Source organism: Perognathus longimembris, chromosome 4, assembly GCF_023159225.1.
Source record: "Perognathus longimembris pacificus isolate PPM17 chromosome 4, ASM2315922v1, whole genome shotgun sequence".
NCBI lineage: Eukaryota > Metazoa > Chordata > Mammalia > Rodentia > Heteromyidae > Perognathus > Perognathus longimembris.
This window is the reverse complement of record NC_063164.1, coordinates 24,560,875-24,581,552: the sequence shown is the minus strand read 5'-3', so window position 1 is coordinate 24,581,552 and position 20,678 is coordinate 24,560,875. Positions and strand designations below refer to the sequence as shown.

The window sequence follows — 20,678 nt, the reverse complement described above, 5'->3', positions numbered from 1 at the left end:
CATTCATTCATTATTTCTGATGCCAGAAATAACAGACAGCTCAAAAAACATGCCTTCCCCATTTGTGCTGCTGCATATTTCCATGTGTTAACTATGGAGACGTTGGTGAACTTTTGCTGCCCATGTTCCTTAGTGAAAGACACTCTCAGGAAAGGAGCATACATGAGGAGGCAATGGGCGATTTTTACTTATCCCTGAAATAATAAAAATCAAGTTGTGCGTTTTGTCTAGAGTAGTGATAAACAAAACAAAAAAACAAACCAGCCAAACAAACAAAATTGCAAAGTCCAAGTCCCCTCTTCAGAAGAGCCTGGTACAGAAGCACACTATGGAAGATGGAAAAGTCCAGAGTTGTTCTTTTTTTTGCTCAGTCCAGGGGCTTGGATTCAGGGCCTGAGCACTGTCCTGGCTTCTTTTTGCTCAAGGCTAGCACTCTGCCAACTTGAGCCACAGTGCCACTTCTGGGCTTTTCTATATATGTGATGCTGAGGAATCGAACCTAGGGTTTCATGTATAGGGCCTGAGCACTGTCCTGGCTTCTTTTTGCTCAAGGCTAGCACTCTGCCAACTTGAGCCACAGTGCCACTTCTGGGCTTTTCTATATATGTGATGCTGAGGAATCGAACCTAGGGTTTCATGTATAGGAGGCAAACACTCTTGCCACTAGGCCATATTCCCAGCCAGTTATTCTTGAACAGATGGTCTCTGCCCAATCTCTCCCTGACCTTTGCTGAATACATTCCTCCCATTTTCTAGCCCTGTTGGGCCCTTCCTCACACCATACCCTTTTTGAAGCACTGTATAAAGACTACTAATAGATATAATTTATTGGATAGAAGAAAAAGGAAAAACAAAAGAGATCACAAACCTTTAGTGGAAGTGTCATACAAATAACCTATTTTCTTTTAAGTCTGATATAAATGTCAGAGCATTTTACACAAAGTACGAAAACAAAATATAGGAAACGTTAATGACTTTGGGGAGGACGAGTGCCCTGGTTTTCCAGATTGCACCCCATTCATTTCACTTTGGAGAATTTTTACAAGATAGATATTTTTTAACATGTTGTATTTTTTATTTGGCATTTGTTTTATCACTTTATTTATAGATATGGATATGAGGGGGAAAACCATCTTATTCAATAAGATAGAAATTAGAACCAAAGTAGCAGCTGGCAAGTAATTCTCCAGATATGTGAAAGAATTGTGGCCCATTGATTACTCATTAGGATCTACATTTGCATGTTTGGTTATAGACAAGAGGCGCAACTCAAAAGTTTAAATTGTATATGATAGGAGGAACTTTAAATTTCTATATTTAAACTACTAGTATGGCATCTAAGGTTGGGGTTTTTTTGGTCATTATATTTTATGCCTATATTGATGATAACCTTAAAGGGAAATTTAAAAAATAATGGGTTTAAATGCCACATAAGAAAAATACAAGATTGTTCAAATTGTTATCCATATTTTGTGTTTTCTATTATACTGTGGGCTGAATGCTCAGGGTGTGTTCATCCCTCCCTGTCATCCTGTCTGTTACCAATGGGCAGATGCACAGGCTCCGCCTTCCAGAGCCCAAGAGATTCTTGCATGGGGCAAGTTCTGTCTTTCTTTATGATGTTTATATCACACACCAACCAGGTAGGATTATTTTATGCATTTCCAGAGTGTTTGTACTTACATTGGCACAGAGTTTGCACTGATCGTAGTTTGAAGGCTGTCCTATAGACAGAATTTTCAATACTATTAAGAGCACCTGCAAAGAAAACAGGAAATGTCATCCATGAAACGCTGCTTCACTGTAAGTCCCACATCTTGGAAAGGAGTCTTAGGCCTCATATAGTCCTTCTTTATTTTGCAGATGAGAAAGTGAAGATAGAGAGTATTCTTTTCCACTTAGAACCAAATAATAATGGACTTATATAATATCTTAGGGCTGGTGATGTTATCTTCCTACCTCACCAAATAGAGGAGTTTAGCAAAAAGTGGAGAGTGTTCCTGCACTTATCCCCCCTTTTTCTATAGAAGAAGTCAATGGCATTGTGTTAGAAATAGAACAAAATAGAATATAAACTCTTACATATATATGTACATTTATGCATACATGAAAAAGATGCAAAAGCTATCCACTCACTCATGAATTTAGCAAACATTTTGTTGAGCTCTTACTATCTGTTTCTGGTATGATTCTAAATCTTTGATGTATAGTAAGCAGTTAACTAAGCTGATAAAAATCCTTGTCCTTATTGGGTGTAGTAGTGCATGCCTGTAACCCTCACACTTTGAAGAATGGTGCAGGAAGATTGTGAGTTCAAGGCCAGCCTGAGCTACGTGAGACCCTGTCTCATTAACAATGACAATAACAACAAACCTCATCCTGTTGGAATTTAGCTTCTAGTGGCATTGTCCACCAAATTATTAGCAGTAGACTTATCTCAGGGCTTAAGTTATTAATGTTTTCAGTTATTTTCTTTTTACCTGTCACCATTACTCAAATTTGTCAACAAATAGGATAAATGGCTCTTATAATTAAAGTAAACTGTTAGTATGTCTTATTTTGAGTTAGTACCACCAACATCACTGCCAGAATGGCTAGCATTTTTGAGTACTTACCAGGCACAGAGTGTGTATTTGCCCATTTTGGTGGGGAGGAGAAGGAGAGAAATTAGAGGAAAAAGATTTAGAGACATCCCTGATTAGTTCAATGGCTTCATTCCTCCTTTGGGGGAAATTAATTTCCTTATAATTCAGTTTTCGTCACCAGATATATGGATTATAATAAATTGTTTTATAATGTTTTTATGGTTTAAATAAGAAAATATAGGTAATATACTTACAAAACTTGTTTCTCTTACTTCTTCAAGGATCTACAACTTAAATTTGTTTCATTTATGCCCTAAATTTAATTATCAATTAGTTTAAGAGGGTTTTTGTTTTCTAAAACCAAAATGATCACTCTTCATATCTGGTGAGATGTTTAACGTGTAAGCAGAATGACGTACATTACTAAGTCCCTGAACTCAGACATCTTTTTATACTTGTGGCACATTTCAGTTCATACTAGCTGTATTTTAAGTGCTCAATAGTCACAGGTAGCTGGTGGCTATGTCTTGATGAGTCAGCTTTAGAAGCTATTGGAAAGGGTGCTGTTTAGTGTGCTGAAGAGTCTTCAATGTTTGATTTTGCATCTGGGGTCCTAGTTGCTAATTGGGATATGTTAGAGTTTTAGAAGTTGTTGGTTTTGGGTGATTCCCTGCTCATCAACTAGATTGCTTCACTGGAGTATGTCAAGTGAAGAGAAAACCAGGCTAAGTAAGGGCACCCTGAGGAACATAATCATGTAGGTAGTTGAGTAGAAAGAGAAACCTAAGAGTATGAGGAAGAAGAGGCAAAGCAAGAGGAAAGGTAAAGGTCAAGAAAGAGGAGTTTCAGAAAGCAAGACAAGCTAGTGATTAAAAAAAAGCTGAAAGCTGGAAGAAGGCCAACCACGGGATTTAAAAAGTCTTACATTTTAAAAACAATTAACTTGATTATTGAAATTCTTTATAACCGTAGGTTCAGTGAGTCACAGGTGGAAACATCAAGTTGCAGAGGACTGAACAAGAAACCCTATAAACAGACCACCTTTCCAAGACCTGTAGCCTAAAGTTCTGATGAAGGAGCCATATAGAAAGAACACAGAGGGGCTGGGGATATGGCCTAGTGGCAAGAGTGCTCACCTCATATACATGAGGTCCTAGGTTCGATTCCCCAGCACCACATATATAGAAAACATCCAGAAGTGGCGCTGTGGCTCAAGTGGCAGAGTGCTAGCCTTGAGCAAAAAAAAAAAGAAAGAAAGAACACAGAACTAGGCTCTGTTTGCAAAGGCTAGTGATGCTTGCAGAGTACACATCAGAGACAAGGAGCTGGGAGAGAAAAAGAAATCATGGATTCAGGAAGTGGGAATTCAGGTACTACTTGCTGCAGCAATCTCTCAGAAAGGGGCCGTGTTCCCTCAGTCACCTGGAAACAGTCACTTTTCTTATAATGAACCAGGAAACTCAAGTAGTGCTATTTGCAAGTCTCCCATGTTCAATGAGATGAGCCCAGGTCTGCCAAGCAACATTGCATCCATCATTGTGGGCACATAATGTGCCAAGGGAACTTGGTTGGAGGGACTCTTTGTTCTAGTTATCAAATAAGTAGACTTATTTTTTTCTTGCTGGAGTTGAACTTGAAGTTGGGGTTTGGTGCAATAGTCATTATCTTGAAAGAGCGTGAACCCTGAGAATTATCAGCACGCAAGGAGCTCAGGGATGGACTGGGAGATGAAGAAACCACTTTTTCCTAACTACATCTTAGGCTAGCCAAAGCTATGCTTTGGAATAATATGCTATGTAATAATACAGAATATGGAATAATATGCTATTAAATAATAAAATGTCATTCCATTTTATTTGTTTTATTTAATAGATTAAAAGCTATATATACTTATTATGTATAACTCTTTTTGTGTGTGTGTGCAGGGATCAAATTTGGGGAGTTAAACACATACCCTACCACTCTAGCACTCTACCACTGAGACATACCCTAGTCTTTTTCTATATATGTGGTACTGAGGAATCGAACCCAGGGCTTCATGTATACGAGGCGAGTACTTTACCACTAGGCCATATTCCCAGCCCCATACCCTAGTCTTATAAGGTATTATTACAGGTTATTTTAAAGTATGCATTTTCCTCATTTTTTGGTGATTAGAACATAGAATCTATTCCCTCAGCAATTTTTAGGAATATAACACATTAGCTACAGTCACAATGTTTTCCCATAACTTTCTTGATTGAGTTATTTATTCTAAAAGGTAACTCTTTGAGTTAAGTTTTTTTTTCCTAAGCAACTGAAATATTATTAAACAATACAGTCTCTGAGGGAGAGACACTGGAGTGAAGCCTATCCCTTATTTCCTGAGAGGAAGCATAAAAAATAATGACACTGGTTGGGGAAGAGCTCATGTCCACATGCTTCTGTTCTTTATGAAGTTGGGAACAAGTTCATCCATTTAACATTAGAAGGCAATACTGGGGGAATAAAAGCTCAGAAAGAGTGGAGGATTGGGCTAATTTAAGAGTGGTGACTGATAAAGGAAGCCATCTTACACATCAGAAACCAGGTGGCAAGCTGCATTGCATCTTCAGTATTTCCTGTGATAACAGATAAGGTTGACTTTACATCCATAATGCTTTATTCTAGGGTGAAAGATTCCCATGTCCACAAGCTCTGCGCCCAAGAATGACATGTATTTATTATGCTGAGGGAAAAACATCTTGAGGAAAATAAAACTTTTCAAATTCAATGTGAGCTGATTACCATGGAACTGAAAGTCATTGGCAGAATTTCTGTGTCTAGAAACATAGGCAGACTTCAGCCTTTGCTAAGCAGGCCCAAAGCAGAAATGAAACACACATTGCTCCGTGGATGTCATGAATCAAACAAATATGCAAGATCGTTTATGGTGACATATCTTTTTTTCCTGTACAGACAGTCATGGAAGAATTCAAAGAATGAAAAGGTAATGCTTCTGCAATCATTCCTCTGTGTGTCCCAAGGCTCAAGCTTTTTAAAAAAAATTCCTTGGGGAGATCTAACAGCTTATTTGAATTTAAGGAGTCATCCCTGAAATATACTCTAGGGAGTCCTGCGTGTCAGAGAACTGGATGCTTTCATATATGGCTGAGTACAAAGCCAAGCCAAACATGGCCCAAGAAGTAAAAGGGTGGAGAAAGATTAATTTGCTGCCAGCAGGAAGGAGAGGAACACATTCTTTCAAAGCAATGCTTTCTTTGAACAAAGGAAGTATGGGGATTTTATGGAAAGAGACTATACATAATCATATAAGAAATTATCATATGTGGGGAGCTTATTGTTTTCTGTAATTTGCACTAATTCTTTTGTTACTTAATGTTTCCTTATGTCTTGAAAATGCTTAGTTTTAAGAGCGCAATGTTAGGAGGTGGGAGAAGTCAGAGACACCTTTGTCTTCTGAAGAAGAGCAAATGTGGAAAAGGCATAATAATGTAGAAATAATTTACAAAAGAGCGGCATTTATCATTTGTTGTTCCTTTGGAGATTGTCCAATTTTTGTGCCCTGGTTCCTCTCGGATGCCCAAAGTGGCTACAGAGAATCAGCCAATGCAGAAGCCGTGCAGCCTTCCAGCTGCAGCTCCAGGCGGAGCAGTGGCCTTGTAGCTGTCTGACCATCTGGCCCAACACCCCTGTCAAGCGATGCTTCGCAGCGTCATCTGATCAAGTTATTCAGCGTAACGTGGCAAGCTGTGTTTCAGTGTAATGTGGAATATGAATAAGTATTCCAGGTAATCTGCCTCTAGCTCCACTTCCTTAAGGCTTCATTATTTTTTTTTCCCCTGATGATAGGAGAAAACTCAAAAATGGAAGAAACTGCTGAATGGATCAGGCACCCGATGGTTTCAGATGCCTAAAGTTCTAGATGCTCAAAGACATAATAATACATGGTTCAAGTGAATGGAAACACTCTGAGAAACATTTTGCTCCAACATTCCGCTTCAACATTCCTTATTATTATTATTATTTTGCTTAGCCAATGACACTAGAATGAATGTTATTTTTTCCACAGCTACTAAGATGAGTGGCTATTATCTAGTTTGAAATTCAGAAATAGATCTATTAGGCTGGTGCTCCTCAGAATGTGGTGCCAGGCAAGCAGCACTGGCATTTATCAAGCAGTTGTTAGCACTGAAAATGTTCAGACCCGACCATAAACCTAAGTAATCAGAAACTTAGATGGTAGACTTGAACATTTTTAACAAACTCTCCAGGTGATTCATACTTATACCAAATTTAAGCAGCACTGCCCTATTGAGAGAATCTACAGCTTTGTGTTAACCATATTGATATGAGGGCTCCAAGTTGTGAATCTCAAAGATAGTCTGAGCCATCCATAATTCTGTTTTTAATAAATCACTTGGGATCATAGAATTTTATGTAAAGAACCAACTTAACAACCTAGTTCAGCGAGGGCAGTGAGACTGCAAGTAGATTCAGAAATAAAAGTATCACCAACCGGTCCTGGAATTCACTTAGCATTGAGAGCTATTAAGAGCAATTAGTCCTCTCATAGACAATTATCTTATGTGCACAGTGACAGCTGTGGGACCTTTGTCCCAACTACGGGCCACACTGTACAGTGCACTTCCTCCTGACATTAAAATACTTCTAGTGATGTCATTCGAGTAGAAAATCATGAGGACAAATAAAAATAAGACACCATGTATGATTTGACTGGCAATTTGAACAGTAATTAGATTGATAACAACTCTTTTGTTAAATTGTCTTTTGGTGCTTTAGAGACAACTGACCAAACATTCTTCAGGACATCATGAATTTCTGTTCAGAACAGAAAGAAGTTCACTTTAATCACTCAATAGATGGATTTACAGCCCCCAAATCGCCAGATGCCTTCTGTTCTATGATTCAGAGGTCTGAAAATACATCTGTGCCTAATATTTTTTGTTTTTAAACTATGTTGAGAAACTCAAAAATAATACTCACTTTGTTTACTGGGACCCATTTCACAAATTTCCTGGGATGGCAGATGGTAAGAGAGTCCTTGTAACTGAAAATGAACCAATATTTTATATAGATTTTTCAGCAGGGGGTGGGTAGGTGTGGGAAAATAGCAAGGCAGCTGAGTAAATCATTGTACCTGTGGAACAGTGAATCCAAAGTGTGCAGGAGACTGAAATTACTTGACAGGAAATAAAGAAAGAACACGGGAGAGAGCCTTTTCTTATCCTGGACACAATTTTTTAGAAAATGGATATTATTAACACTTAGAACTTTTGAGGCATGATTATTTTGACAATAAATTGAAGCCTCATTTTAAGTAAATTTGTTTTTTTCCTAGATTTTAAGGACAAAAATCAAACCTCTCACGTGCATAGATTTTAACAAAATGCTAAATAATTGTAAATAACATTTTTTTGCAAATAGTATATATATGTATATATATATATGAGTTTGAGTCTGTACATAATTTTGTCCATGTTTTATTTGAGGAAGGGTAGCCAATTAATTTACATTAGATTTAATAGTTTAATGCTGCAACTAATGTTTGAGCTATATTATTTTACCAAAAAGAATGAATTATGCTATGAGAAAGATTTATGCAGTTGTAAGAAAAAGATATTTGTTAACATGGGCAGGTGGAAAAAAAAATTTTTTTTTGGTTGTTAATGGGGCTTTAACTCTGGGCCTGGGAGCTGTTCCTAAGCTCCTCAGCTCAAGGCTAGCGCTTTACCACTTGAACAACAGCACCACTTCCAGTTTTCTGAGTGGTTTATTGGAGATAAGAGTTTCATGGACTTTGCTTCCTGGGCTGGCTTTGAGCCATGATTCTCAGATGGCAGCCTCTTGAGTAGCTAGGATTAAAGGCATGAGCCACCGGCACAGCTTGGAAACTATTTTAAAAGATTATGTTATAATCAAAGTTGTTTAATGTTTCCACCTCTTGTTAATGAATTAAGGCACAAATCCTGTGGGAAGATGGATATCATTTCAAATAGAAATTAAAGCAAACACCGATTTCATAGGTTCTTTAAATATGTGATAGTAACAGGGGCCATGAGACAGGAATTTCCAAATGCATTTGAGTAATGTCTGTTCAGAAAAGTTGCAGCGAGAAAATGAAGTTAGTACTCTTTTAATATACAAGTGTTCCCCGGGCTCTCCTGGTGGCAAAAGGGGTGGTCTCCCATTTAGTCACCACAGCTGGCAATGCGCTTTGCCAGGTCCTTACCTTTCTTAGTTTCCCTGGAGAAGTGTTTTGCTCAAACATCCTGGCCAAATGACTCAGATGCTCTGGAAGAAGGATCCGCTGAATGATACCAGGTATTCAGTGGTGCTATTTCCGTGTGGTGATGATTCTTGTGCTAACTGCGCAGCAATTGCCTGCTAAGCAGTGATGTTAGAGTGTGCACCATTTTTAAGGGCTCGCTGAGTGCATGCATTAGTGATAAAGGTCCTGAATAATTCAAAGTCATTTGTACATCTCTGTTTCAAAGGCTATTTCTGTATTAGTTTCATGTGTAGGAGAGAAAGTAAGACATCTTCTGGGTGCTATTGAGAGCCAGCGTTACCATAGAGACTAGGAAACAGTAAGAAGGGCTCCATCCCAGGGGACTGTCACTTTGCAACCCAGTCCAGAAATGGAATCAAGCTCATTTTATTCTTTTTAAATACAAAGGGATGGTACCAATTTTAAAAAGACACTAAATATAGTTTAAGTCTTCAGAAGATCATGACTAGTAGTGAATTCTCATTTTACCTACGATTTAAGTATAATCTAAAAAATGTATTACTTCTAACAAAGTCCGTATTAAAAACCTATTTTAAATCTACCAGGATATGTGAAAAATGCTATCACATAAACCAAATGCATTGGAATTTACAATTAAGGCAGGCAAGTAGGTTGCTGAGGAGGTTGGAAATCAATTTTAATAGTCTTTAAAAAATGTTTGAACCACCAAAGGAGAGCCTAGAACCTGTTTTCTTCACAGGTGAATTCTACAAGACGTTTAAAGAAGAATTAATGCAAATGCTCCTTAAACTTTCCACAAATTATAAAGGTAAGAAATACAACCAATTGATTTCTATGAAGCTGGCATTACATCTATTTAAAAAAAAAGCAGTCCAACACTTGATAAATGAAAGTGCAAAAATATCAATAAAATACTTACCAAGAGAGTTCAGTAACTAATCAAAAAGATCATAGATCATGGTCAAGCTGGTTTCATTCCAGGTGTGAAAGCCTGGTTCAGTATATGTATAAACATAATATACCACGTAAAAAGAATTAAGAATAAAAATTGTATGATTATCACAATTGATATGGAAAAGGCCTTTGACAAAATACAACATCCTATTATGCTAAAAGCTCTGAAGAAATTAGTGATTGAAAATATGTACCTTAACATAATAAAATCTATATATGAAAATCTGTAGTCAATATCATAATAAACGAGGAAAAAATAAAACCATTTTCCCTAAAAATAGGCATGAAACAAGGATGTCCACTCTCCCCACTCCTATTCAATCTACCACTGGAATTTCTAGCTTCATCAATAAGAAAATAGAAAGAAATAAAGGCATATAAATAGGGTGCAGGTGATATGATCTTGTATCTAAGACCTTAAAGAGTCCATACCAAAATTCCTAGAGCGGATAAAGGCTTCAGGAACATAGTAGAATACAAAAATCTATACACTAAAATTTGTAGCTCATCTGTGCACTCACAATGAATATTACCAAGGAGATAACAAGAGCTATAAAACATTAGAAAAAATAGAAGACACTAGAAGATGGAAAGATTTCCCATGTTCTTCAATTAATAAAATATTACTGTGAAAAAACAATCTATAGATGGAACAAAATTTTTCCAATGGCAGTCTTCAGAAAAAGAATCCTACAATCCATATGAAAACACAAAGGATCCTAAATAACTAAAGCAATCCCGAGCAAAGAGAGCAGCAAAGCTTCACTGAGAATCCACTGAATCCCTGTCAGAATTACTCTCATCAAGAAAACAAATAACAAATTCTGATGATGATGTGGGGAAAATGGAACCCTTATACACTGTTGGTGGGAATGTAAATGACTAGAGCCTCTGTGAAACCAGAATGGAAGTTACTCAAAACTCTAAAAATAGAGCTACCAGATGGTCCTGGTATGCCATTTAAGGTATTTAAAATCAGTATTTAACTACACACCTATGTTTTTAGCAGTACTATTCACAATAGCCAAGATATGGAGATACCATGGCTGCCCCTCAGCAGATGAATGGATAAAGAAAATGTATTAATATAAAGTAAAATGTTATGCAGCCATAAAGATGAATGTAATTATAACACTTTTTATCAGATGCAGTGACCTAAGACTGAGGAAGACAAATAATCTGTATTTTCTCATTACAGAACATAGGGAAAAAAACAAAGACTTAATTTTAAAAAATTATCTTCAAGTAACTATACAAAGGGGTTTCAATTCAACTTAATTTATATGTACAGTGCATCTTGATCCATGTCACTTCTTCCATTGTTTTTTTTTTCAATTTTATGCCCATCTTATTAAAACAAAGAAACTGACAGAGCATCAGCACTGTTAATTGTCTAGTGTCTGCATTCCTCCAACTGGTTGACAGACCCATGGTTTATGGAAAAAACAATCATAAAATCAATAACCATATTAAGTTTTAATTAGATTAAATTGGAAGGAAGAAAGAAAGCATCAGCAGGAGGCAATGAAATGGTCAAGACAAATAAGATCCAACTACATTACATACAAGTATGAAAATCTCATAATGAAATCTGTTCTTTTCTATCAGTAATCTATATTAATGAAAAAATTAAAATTGTTGTATCCCCAAAATAATTGTCAAGTTCCAATCAATATAATATAATTAAATAGACAAGTTTTAAAATTTATTAAGAATGAACTAACATATACTGAAAAGTAATTTAAAGAAATGGACAAATGACAGTCTTAAACTTTTAGCTCGGCTGGATTTTGGCCAGGCTTTGAGAAAAGAGCTAGACTTTTGGTTTTCTTTACCTCTGTTAAATGGATCTTTGTAGTTACTGTTGCCGTCTTTGGCTCATGTTGGATAGAGTCACATTAAGATGTTCCCTTTCTTTCTCTCTGCTTTTATCCTCTTCTTTTCTCTCCCCTCCGTTCTCCTCTCCTCTTTTCTGATTGTAAGTGTTTGGGGTTCTAAACACATTATTGTGATTTAACATTATACATGATGACCCAGTGACATTTTGGCTAACAATGTTATTTCCTGTGAATGCTGATTCGTAATCCCTTCTGTTCTGAGACAGCTCCACCTTGAGGAAACATATGGAAACAGGATTCAATTTTCCTGTGTGGTCACAAATTGCTCCCTTTGCAGACACATACAGATTCTCCACCAGGTAGGAACTTGGCTCCAGTCTCCTCCTCATAATACATAAGTACTGATGGCTAGAACAGCTAGGGTTTTGTTTACTCTCTGTCTTACATATAAATATCTGAAGACTAAAAGTGCCATAAAAGGAAAAGGGAGCTTGATATATGCATACCAAAGAAAATAGTACATTGTATAATTTTATGAATATTGAACACTTTTGAAGGAAAAGTTAAACTTCTAAAATTGACTCAGGCATAAGCAGAAAGCTATTACCAAGAAAGATAGTGTAAAATGAAGTAAAAATAGGATACTCTGAGCCCAGAATAGTAGCCTTAAGGGTCAAGCCTTCACAGCTTTAAAACACCAGGTTTTCATGCTGTTGAAAATGGACACAGATATACAAGGCCACCAAACACATGCTATAACATGAGTAAAATGCGGAATGTCAAAACAATGCAACTTTAAACGCGTTACTTCTCCATTTCACACACTCACAAAAAATATATGGACCAATATTATTTACAAATACACAAAAGAAAATCCTAACTAAAGAACATAGAAACCCATATACTAAAAGATGATTTTGTGACAACTGAGGTTTTGTTCTTGAATGCAATTTAAGATACGTGATAATTAGGAATTCATAACATGAAGTAATATATTAGTAGGTCCAATAAGAAGAAATGATTTCAGTAGATGTTGTGAAGGCATTTGCTATACTACTTTTAAAAATAGTTTAATTTTAATTGACAAAATTCTATATATTTCTGTACAACACGTGATTTCAGGATTTATATATATATTATCAAAGAGCTAAATTAAGATAGTTAATATGTACATTACTTAATTATACTTGGTTTTGTGGTGATGATACAAAAATCTACTCTCAGAGATATTAAAAAATATAATCCACTGCTATGAATTACAATCATACAATTGTAATGAACTATAATTGGTCATGTAATAAGTTGCTTTGACTTATTCCTCCTATCTTACTGAAATTGTGTGTCATTTAACTAGCATCTTCTCAGTCTTTTTTTTTCATACTAGCTCTTGGTAACCACCATCCTATTCTTTGTTTTTTCTTTGAGTTCAATTGTTTCTTTAGATTCCACATATAAGTGACATCATAGAGTATTTGTGTTAATGGATTAGTTTTATTTAACATAATATTCTCTAGTTTCTTCTACATTGATAACTCCCTCCCTCCCTCCCTTTTCTTCCTCCCTCCCTCCTTCCTTCCTACATCCTTACTCTTTTTTCTTTCTTTCTCTCTTCTTCCTTTCCTTTCCTTTCCCTTCCTTCTTCCTTCCTTCCTTCCTTCCTTCCTTCCTTCCTTCCTTCCTTTCTTTCTTTCTTTCTTTCCTTCTTTCTTTCTTTATCATTCTTTTCTTTCTCTTTCCTTTTGTCAGTCATGAAGCTTGAATTCAGGGGCTGAGTATGGTCACTGAGCTCTTTCACTCAAGGTAGTGCTCTATCACTTCATTTTTCTGCAGGTGAATATTTAGTTGTCCCAATGCTATCATTGAAGTCACTATGCTTTTCCTATTTTGTGTGTCTGGAAGCTTTGTCAAATATCAATTAGCTTTGTTATTTATGAATACATGGATTTATTTCTGGGCTCTGTATGTTGTTCTATTTGTCTTTGTGGTAGTTTTTATGCCAGTGCCATGCTGTTCTTCTGCAGTAGATAGATAGATAGATAGATAGATAGATAGATAGATAGATAGATAGATAGATAGATAGATAGATATCTATATATTTTTTTTGCTAGTCCTGGGCCTTGAACTCAGGGCCTGAGCACTGTCCCTGGCTACTTTTTGCTCAAAGCTAGCACTCTGCCACTTGAGCCACAGCGCCACTTCTGGCCGTTTTCTATATATGTGGTGCTGAGGAATCTAACCCAGGGCTTCATGTATAGGAGGCCAGCACTCTTGCCACTAGGCCATATTCCCAGCCCCTGCAGTATATTTGGAAGTCAAGTAGTATGAAGCCTCTGGCTTTGTTCTTTAAAAAGAAATATTTTGGTCACACCTGTAATCCTAGCTACTCAGGAAGCTGAGATCTGAGAATGCCTTTCAAAGCTAACCAGGGCAGGCAAGTCTGTGAGACTGTTATCTCCAATAAACTACTCAGAAAAAGCCAGAAGTGATGCTGTGGTTCAAGTGGTAGAGCATTAGCCTTGAGCACAAAGAGGCTCAGGGACAGCACACAGGCCCTGAGTTCAAGCCCAGAAACAGCAAAAAGAAGAAGGAAAGAAAGAAAGAAAGAAAGAAAGAAAGAAAGAAAGAAAGAAAGAAAGAAAGAAAGAAAGAAAGAAAGAAAGAAAGAAAGAAAGAAAGAAAGGAAGGAAGGAAGGAAGAAAGGAAGAAAGAAAGAAAGGAAGGAAGGAAGGAAGAAAGAAAGATAGGAAGGAAGGAAGGAAGGAAGGAAGAAAGAAAGAAAGAAAGAAAGAAAGAAAGAAAGAAAGAAAGAAATGGTATTTTGGCTATAGCAGGTCTTCCATAAAACATTAAGGCTTTAAAAATTTTTTCCGTGAAAAATGCTATTGAAGTTTGGTGGGGATTGAATTGAAACATATACCTTAGGTAGTACAAAAATTTTAACTATATTGTTTTAATCAATGAGTATTGAATATTTATTATTATTACCATTTATTTGTGTCTTTTCCACTTCATTCATCAGTGTTGTTCAAGTCTGTGATTTCCCTGGTAGACTAGCATCGTTAGTGTTAGTGTTATTATTTTCATCATTTCACTCATTATAAATTATGTCACTATGTTTCAGGTGAATTTTCTAGATGCATTCTCTGTAAATAATTGCAGTTTTTCTTTTTATCTTTTGTTTCCAATCTTCTGTTTCCTATTCCATGGCATTGGATATACTCTGTAGATCAAATTAAACACCTAATTTGAGCAGAAAGAAATCTTTCCTCCCTCAAGTTATTTCTGTTAATGGTCAAGTTATGATATTAAGAGGACTTAACTCACAATTGGTTGAAGCTAGTAAAATACACAGGAAAATATCTGACAGGGGCCATGACTGCATGGTGGGAGTTTCTAAAACCATGTAAGATATCATCAGTGAATGAATATATTAAAACAATATCTGTACTCTCATAGCTTTGCTAAGTCACACACACATATACATATATGTATATATATACATATATATATATACACATATATATGATGCCTTAATCTTGTGTTTCCATGTAGTTTGTATAGACAATGAATTCATGGTTAGATCTATGGACACTGGTACCCTTGGAACTCTTATTTTATATCTAAGATTAATAAGTTGGCTTTTTTTTTTGTCCATTGTGGGGCTTGAACTAAGTGCCTGGGCACTGTTCCTGAGCCTCTTTATACTCAAGACTAACGCTGGGCTGGGGATATAGCCTAGTGGCAAGAGTGCCTGCCTCAGATACACGAGGCCCTAGGTTCGATTCCCCAGCACCACATATACAGAAAACGGCCAGAAGCGGCGCTGTGGCTCAAGTGGCAGAGTGCTAGCCTTGAGCGGGAAGAAGCCAGGGACAGTGCTCAGGCCCTGAGTCCAAGGCCCAGGACTGGCCAAAAAAAAAAAAAAAAAAAAAAAAAGGACTAGCGCTTTACTATTTGAGCCACAGTGCCACTTCTGGTTTTTTTGAGTGGCTAATTAGAGATAAGAGTCCTACAGGGACTTTTCTGCCCAGGCTGGCTTCGAACTGTGATCCTCAGATCTCAGCCTCCTGAATAGGTAGGATTACAGGTGTGAACCACTGGTGCCTAGAAAGTTGGCAGTCTTCATTCTATCATTGGGCTTATTGATTGTTATATAAAGAACATTAATGGTGCCTACAAGCTGCACTTTCAATAATCAAACTTTTACACTCCCAATTCTGCGAAGAATAGACTTTGCTTATGTATTTTACTCATGTGCTATCACCAGGAGAAAACACACTTGCTTCCATGGATACTTACCAGCTTTATTTTTGTCTCACACTTCAAAATAATGAGTATTATCGCAATTTAGAAAAGGGGGATAAACAATCTGTACTGATCACATTTGTATTGTGGACATTATTTTAAGGTATGAGAAACCATCATATTCAGTGTACTATAAAGCTTTCATCCTAGTATGGGAGATCAGTAATATCCAATAAATATATAAACAAAGAACAAGAGGGCTTGACATAATTGTGGGCTGAGATTGCATATTAACTACCTGCAGGTTTCAATAGGGAAGTGAAATGTGAGCAAAGACTTGATGTGCACATGTAGGCCACTTGAACAAAGTGGAATTAGTTTGGAAGATTGTGACTAACAGAAGAACAGAGGGACAAAAAAGATGGAGGTGGAAATAGCTTATATAGGGCGTTGTAAAGATTTGGGCTTTTACTCTGAAGTAAGTGGAGTCTATAGGAATCTTAGCAGATCTATAATCTGATTAACATTTGGAAAGGTATTTACTTTGGTTACTATAAGAATGTTCTTTATGCAGTCAAAAAATACTAACTAGTCAGTAGGCCATGCAATAACACAGAAGAGAAAAAGTAGATGTTTGGCCAAGATGATTATGGTAGAGAATGGCTTCAAATAAATATAGACTAGTATTAGAAGGTAAAGACAAGAGAATTTCCCTCAAGTAGATTTAGAAAGTGACAGAGAAATCAATGACGACTCCAAGGATGTAGAGTTGAGCAAATGGAAGACAAGAATTAAGAGAAACATTTGATATATGTTCCGTTGTTTTCTAGTCATTTAAAGGAAATTATTAAGTGAAATAGAGGAGTCTCAAGTTGGAAGCAATCACTGGGATGGAGATGAAAATTTGAAAATTGTCTGCATATAGATGTTATGTAAAGCCATGGGGCCAGATGGTGCCATTAAGTGATAAGTGTAGAAAGTAAGAAAATGTAAAGACAAGATCATTGAGGCACTTGAGCATTTATAAGCATATAAAAGAAGGATCCAGAAAGGGAAGCTGGTATACTTCATGAGGATGAGGTAGGATGGAAAGCAATAGTAGGAACAGTGTTGGAGACAAAGAAATGCCAGCTCTATCAGTACAGTCTTGAGTGTTTGTGACATCCCAAGCTTCACACATACATTGGAAACCGTGTATACAGGTATTAGAACTAGGAAACTGAAAGGGAATACCAAAATCGAGAGACACAGGCTAAAAAAGCCAAACGATTACAAAAGCAATACTTGCAAAACTGTTTAGTGTAAATCTACTGAACAACTCATGGGGGGAAAGGGAAAGGGGGAAGGGGAGGGGGGAATGAGGGAGGAGGTAACAAACAGTACAAGAAATGTATCCAATGCCTAACGTATGAAACTGTAACTGCTCTGTATATCAGTTTGTCAATAAAAATAAATAAGGGGCTGGGGATATGGCCTAGTGGCAAGAGTGCTTGCCTTGTATACATGAGGCCCTGGGTTCGATTCCCCAGCACCACATATACAGAAAACGGCCAGAAGTAGCACTGTGGCTCAAGTGGCAGAGTGCTAGCCTTGAGCAAAAACAAGCCAGGGACAGTGCTCAGGCCCTGAGTTCAAGGCCCAGGACTGGCCAAAAGAAAAAAAAAAAGAAAAGAAAAAAAGAAACCTAATCGCCAATCTGAAAGTTTCAGGTGAGGCCTTTGGGAGGCACTAGTGCTCTTCATGAAAAGGTCCTCAGAGAGCTGCCTTGCCCATTATAATGTAAGGGCATAGCAAGAAAGTGCTATCCATGAATGGAGAACTGAGGTCTCACAAGTCACTGGCATTGATGGATCCTTGATCTTGGACTTTCTAACCCTCTAGAACTGTGCAAAATAAATTTCTACCCAGTTTAAGATATTTTGTTATTGTAATCTGAAAAAGACAAAGCTGTACTTCAAATGATGACGGTTGGACAAGAAAGCATGAGGATTCTATTTGCCCACTTTCTGTTAGATAACAATATACATGAGCATGGGAATAAGGAGGTATATTTAGCTCTCAGTGTTGGTGTCTGAGAGTCCAGATAGCATGGTGCCATGTTGGGGGAGAGCTACATCGCATCATGGTGGAGGGAGGAAAGATACAACAGTGACACAGGAGGCCAGTGTGGGAGGAGGGACCAGTCTTCTATTGTTTTGAATAACTAACTCAGGGTCTTTTTGAACTATTTTAATCTCTTCTGAGGGTAGCATCCCCAGTTGATCTTCCCTGAGAATCTGCCTTGTATGTTTGCTTATGTGTATTAGTAATGAGATTTGAACTTAAGGCAGCACACTTTCTAGCTAGGCACTCAACGACTTGAGTCATGATCCCAGTCCTTTTTGTGTTAGTTGTTTCTCAGATAGGGATATCGACTGCATACAGTCCTTCTGTTTACACCTCCTGTGTACCTGGAATGATAGGCATGCACCACCACAATTTGTAATCCTCCAGATCTCCTAAATAGCTGGGATTACAGAGATGAGCTACTCATACCCAGCCAGAGTCCACTTCTTAAAGTGCTCACTTTTTAACAATGCCTTACAAGCAACCAAGCTTCCAACACATAAACCTTTTTGGGGGGGGGGGCAGGGACAAACTATGCCCAAAGAAAAGACTGAGGGTTTATCATAAGATTATGCAAACATACAGGTAATTTTGAGAGTGGATGAAAAACTAATTAGATGACATCATATGAGCATGACCTTCACATGTTGTTCTTGAAGAAGACAGGGTAGAATTTGTGGCTTCTTTCCCAGACCTAGGTAGCATGCCTGCAAGAAGGGAGAAGACTGTGTGCTTACAGCCCCTTTGTATAGTAAAAAAAAATCCATGCTCTGCATAGTAGTGAATAGAGGGCCCTGTGATTAGATATCTCTGTGAGCTCCTAATTTCTGCCCAGAAAAAAATTAATGAGAAGGGCAGAGCAGCTGCTCACTGTTGGGTTACCAATTTTCTTCCAGAGCTCAGCTGCGAGCTTGGGTAACCTTCCTATGTCCTCTGCAGACTGAGAAAGCATTCAGTTCTGGGTCAGGACCAGTTCAGAGTAAAAGCTCATTTTAAGGCCAGTAAATGAAGAAATGGAGGTTACAGGCAGCATTATTTCACATTTGTACCTGCAGGTAGCAGGCAGAAGGAGAGAGTTCTTTATTTACCTTCTGTCTTTAAGAGTCACATAATTCTCATCTCCTGAAATCAAAAGCAAGACATAATAATTTGGCTAAAAGAGAAAAGATGACTCCACTGTGTTAGACCAGAAGAAACTTTGAGCACAGTAAAGCTTGTGGCACTCCAGGAAGTGGAAGCAGGATGCACAAAGGCAGGAAGCAGGGAGCCTGAAGATGATAAGAATGAGGAAGGACTAGTCTCACAAGCGATGGTAATGGCATTACAAATTCTAAAACCATTTTCTAAGATTGGAGAACAATCCCTTGATCAGAAAGAGAGATCTAGTTTTAAGGGTCTGGGTGAACATATGGAGAGAATGAATTTAAGTCTGTGGCTGGCTTACGAGGCGACTAGTCATAGCTCAGGACAGTGACTGTCCAAGTGTGATCCTGAGATTAGCAGTATCGTTATTGCCTGGCAACATAGGTTAAACATGTGATTTTCGGACCCTGCCTAAAACTACTGGATATCATACACTCAATGATCAATTTGAACAGGTGATTCCAATTCATGCTAATATGAAAACCACTACCCGACAAATAATGTAGGCTAATGGTACTGGCTGGAACTAGGAGAAAATTAAAAATGTCAATCAATCAAGGTTTGGAGCCCATTTGTGTGGAAAAAGTTGTTTAAACAATTGAAATATATTTATGAATTCCTCTAAAACAAAGAGTTGAAAAGTATTTCTCTATCCAGTTATATAGCTTCGGCTTTGACGTATACCACTATACACATGTAGGAGTACAGACACTGGCTATAGGTAACAGGAGCCACAACTAACAGTGACTGAAATCATATAGTTGTCTGACAAGAAATATTGAAATTGTTCCTGGCTTAGTTTGGATGGCCTTAGGCCTAGGAACCAGTTTTCTTTGTCTATTTTTCTCCATCACCATCTTATTATGATAGAAATGTTTGTTCTTGTTGAGGCAAAATGGCTGCCAGCAAACATTACATATTGGTATGACAGAAGTGGAAGGAGCTCACATACTTTGTTCTTTCATACCATCTTTTCTCTCTCTGTCTCTCCCTCTCTCTCTCTCTGTCTCTCTCTCTCTTTCTTTATCTCCCTCTCATCCAACCCCTCACAACCCATATCCCAGAAGACTTGTCCTTATATAGTATTCTTCAAGACTGGATTGCATGCCTGTCTCTAGGCCAATCACTAATAAGCAGCATTAGATTAGATATATCAATACCATTGTCTAGTGCTGGCCTGCATGGCTATTGCAACAAAATTAGGGTTCGATTTGTTAAGAAGATGGGAACAAAGCTCAATTGAGAGCTACACATAGTGTCTGCTAAGGGTCCAGGATTTATATCCATGGAACTGATACTTCAGTGACCAGTAAAACAATTATTTATCCACATAAATGCCTTTACCCAAACCATGCTCTAATTTTTCTACTTTCCCTTATTCCCTGACCACGTCAGCTTTAACAATATTGAGAAATTATTTCTCCTAAGTCCACACTAAATTTTTTTCTGTGCCAGGCATGGTAGCACATACCTGCAATCCCAAGCTACTCAAGTGACAGAACTAGAAGACTGTGGTCTGAGGGTACCAACTGGGTGAAAACACAAGACCACAAT

General features: G+C 37.5%; 1 protein-coding gene across 1 annotated transcript in view; it reads right to left on the bottom strand.

Moving 5' to 3' along the window:
- Dytn (dystrotelin) overlaps positions 1 to 5,219 on the bottom strand; it is a 35,225-nt gene extending 30,006 nt beyond the window's left edge. The window contains exons 1-2 of the mRNA XM_048345739.1: positions 5,141 to 5,219; positions 1,684 to 1,758 (exon numbers count right to left, since the gene is read on the bottom strand). Coding sequence (XP_048201696.1) covers positions 1,684 to 1,758; positions 5,141 to 5,219 — 154 coding nt within the window. The remainder of the gene's footprint in view (positions 1 to 1,683; positions 1,759 to 5,140) is intronic.
- Positions 5,220 to 20,678: the final 15,459 nt, after the last annotated feature.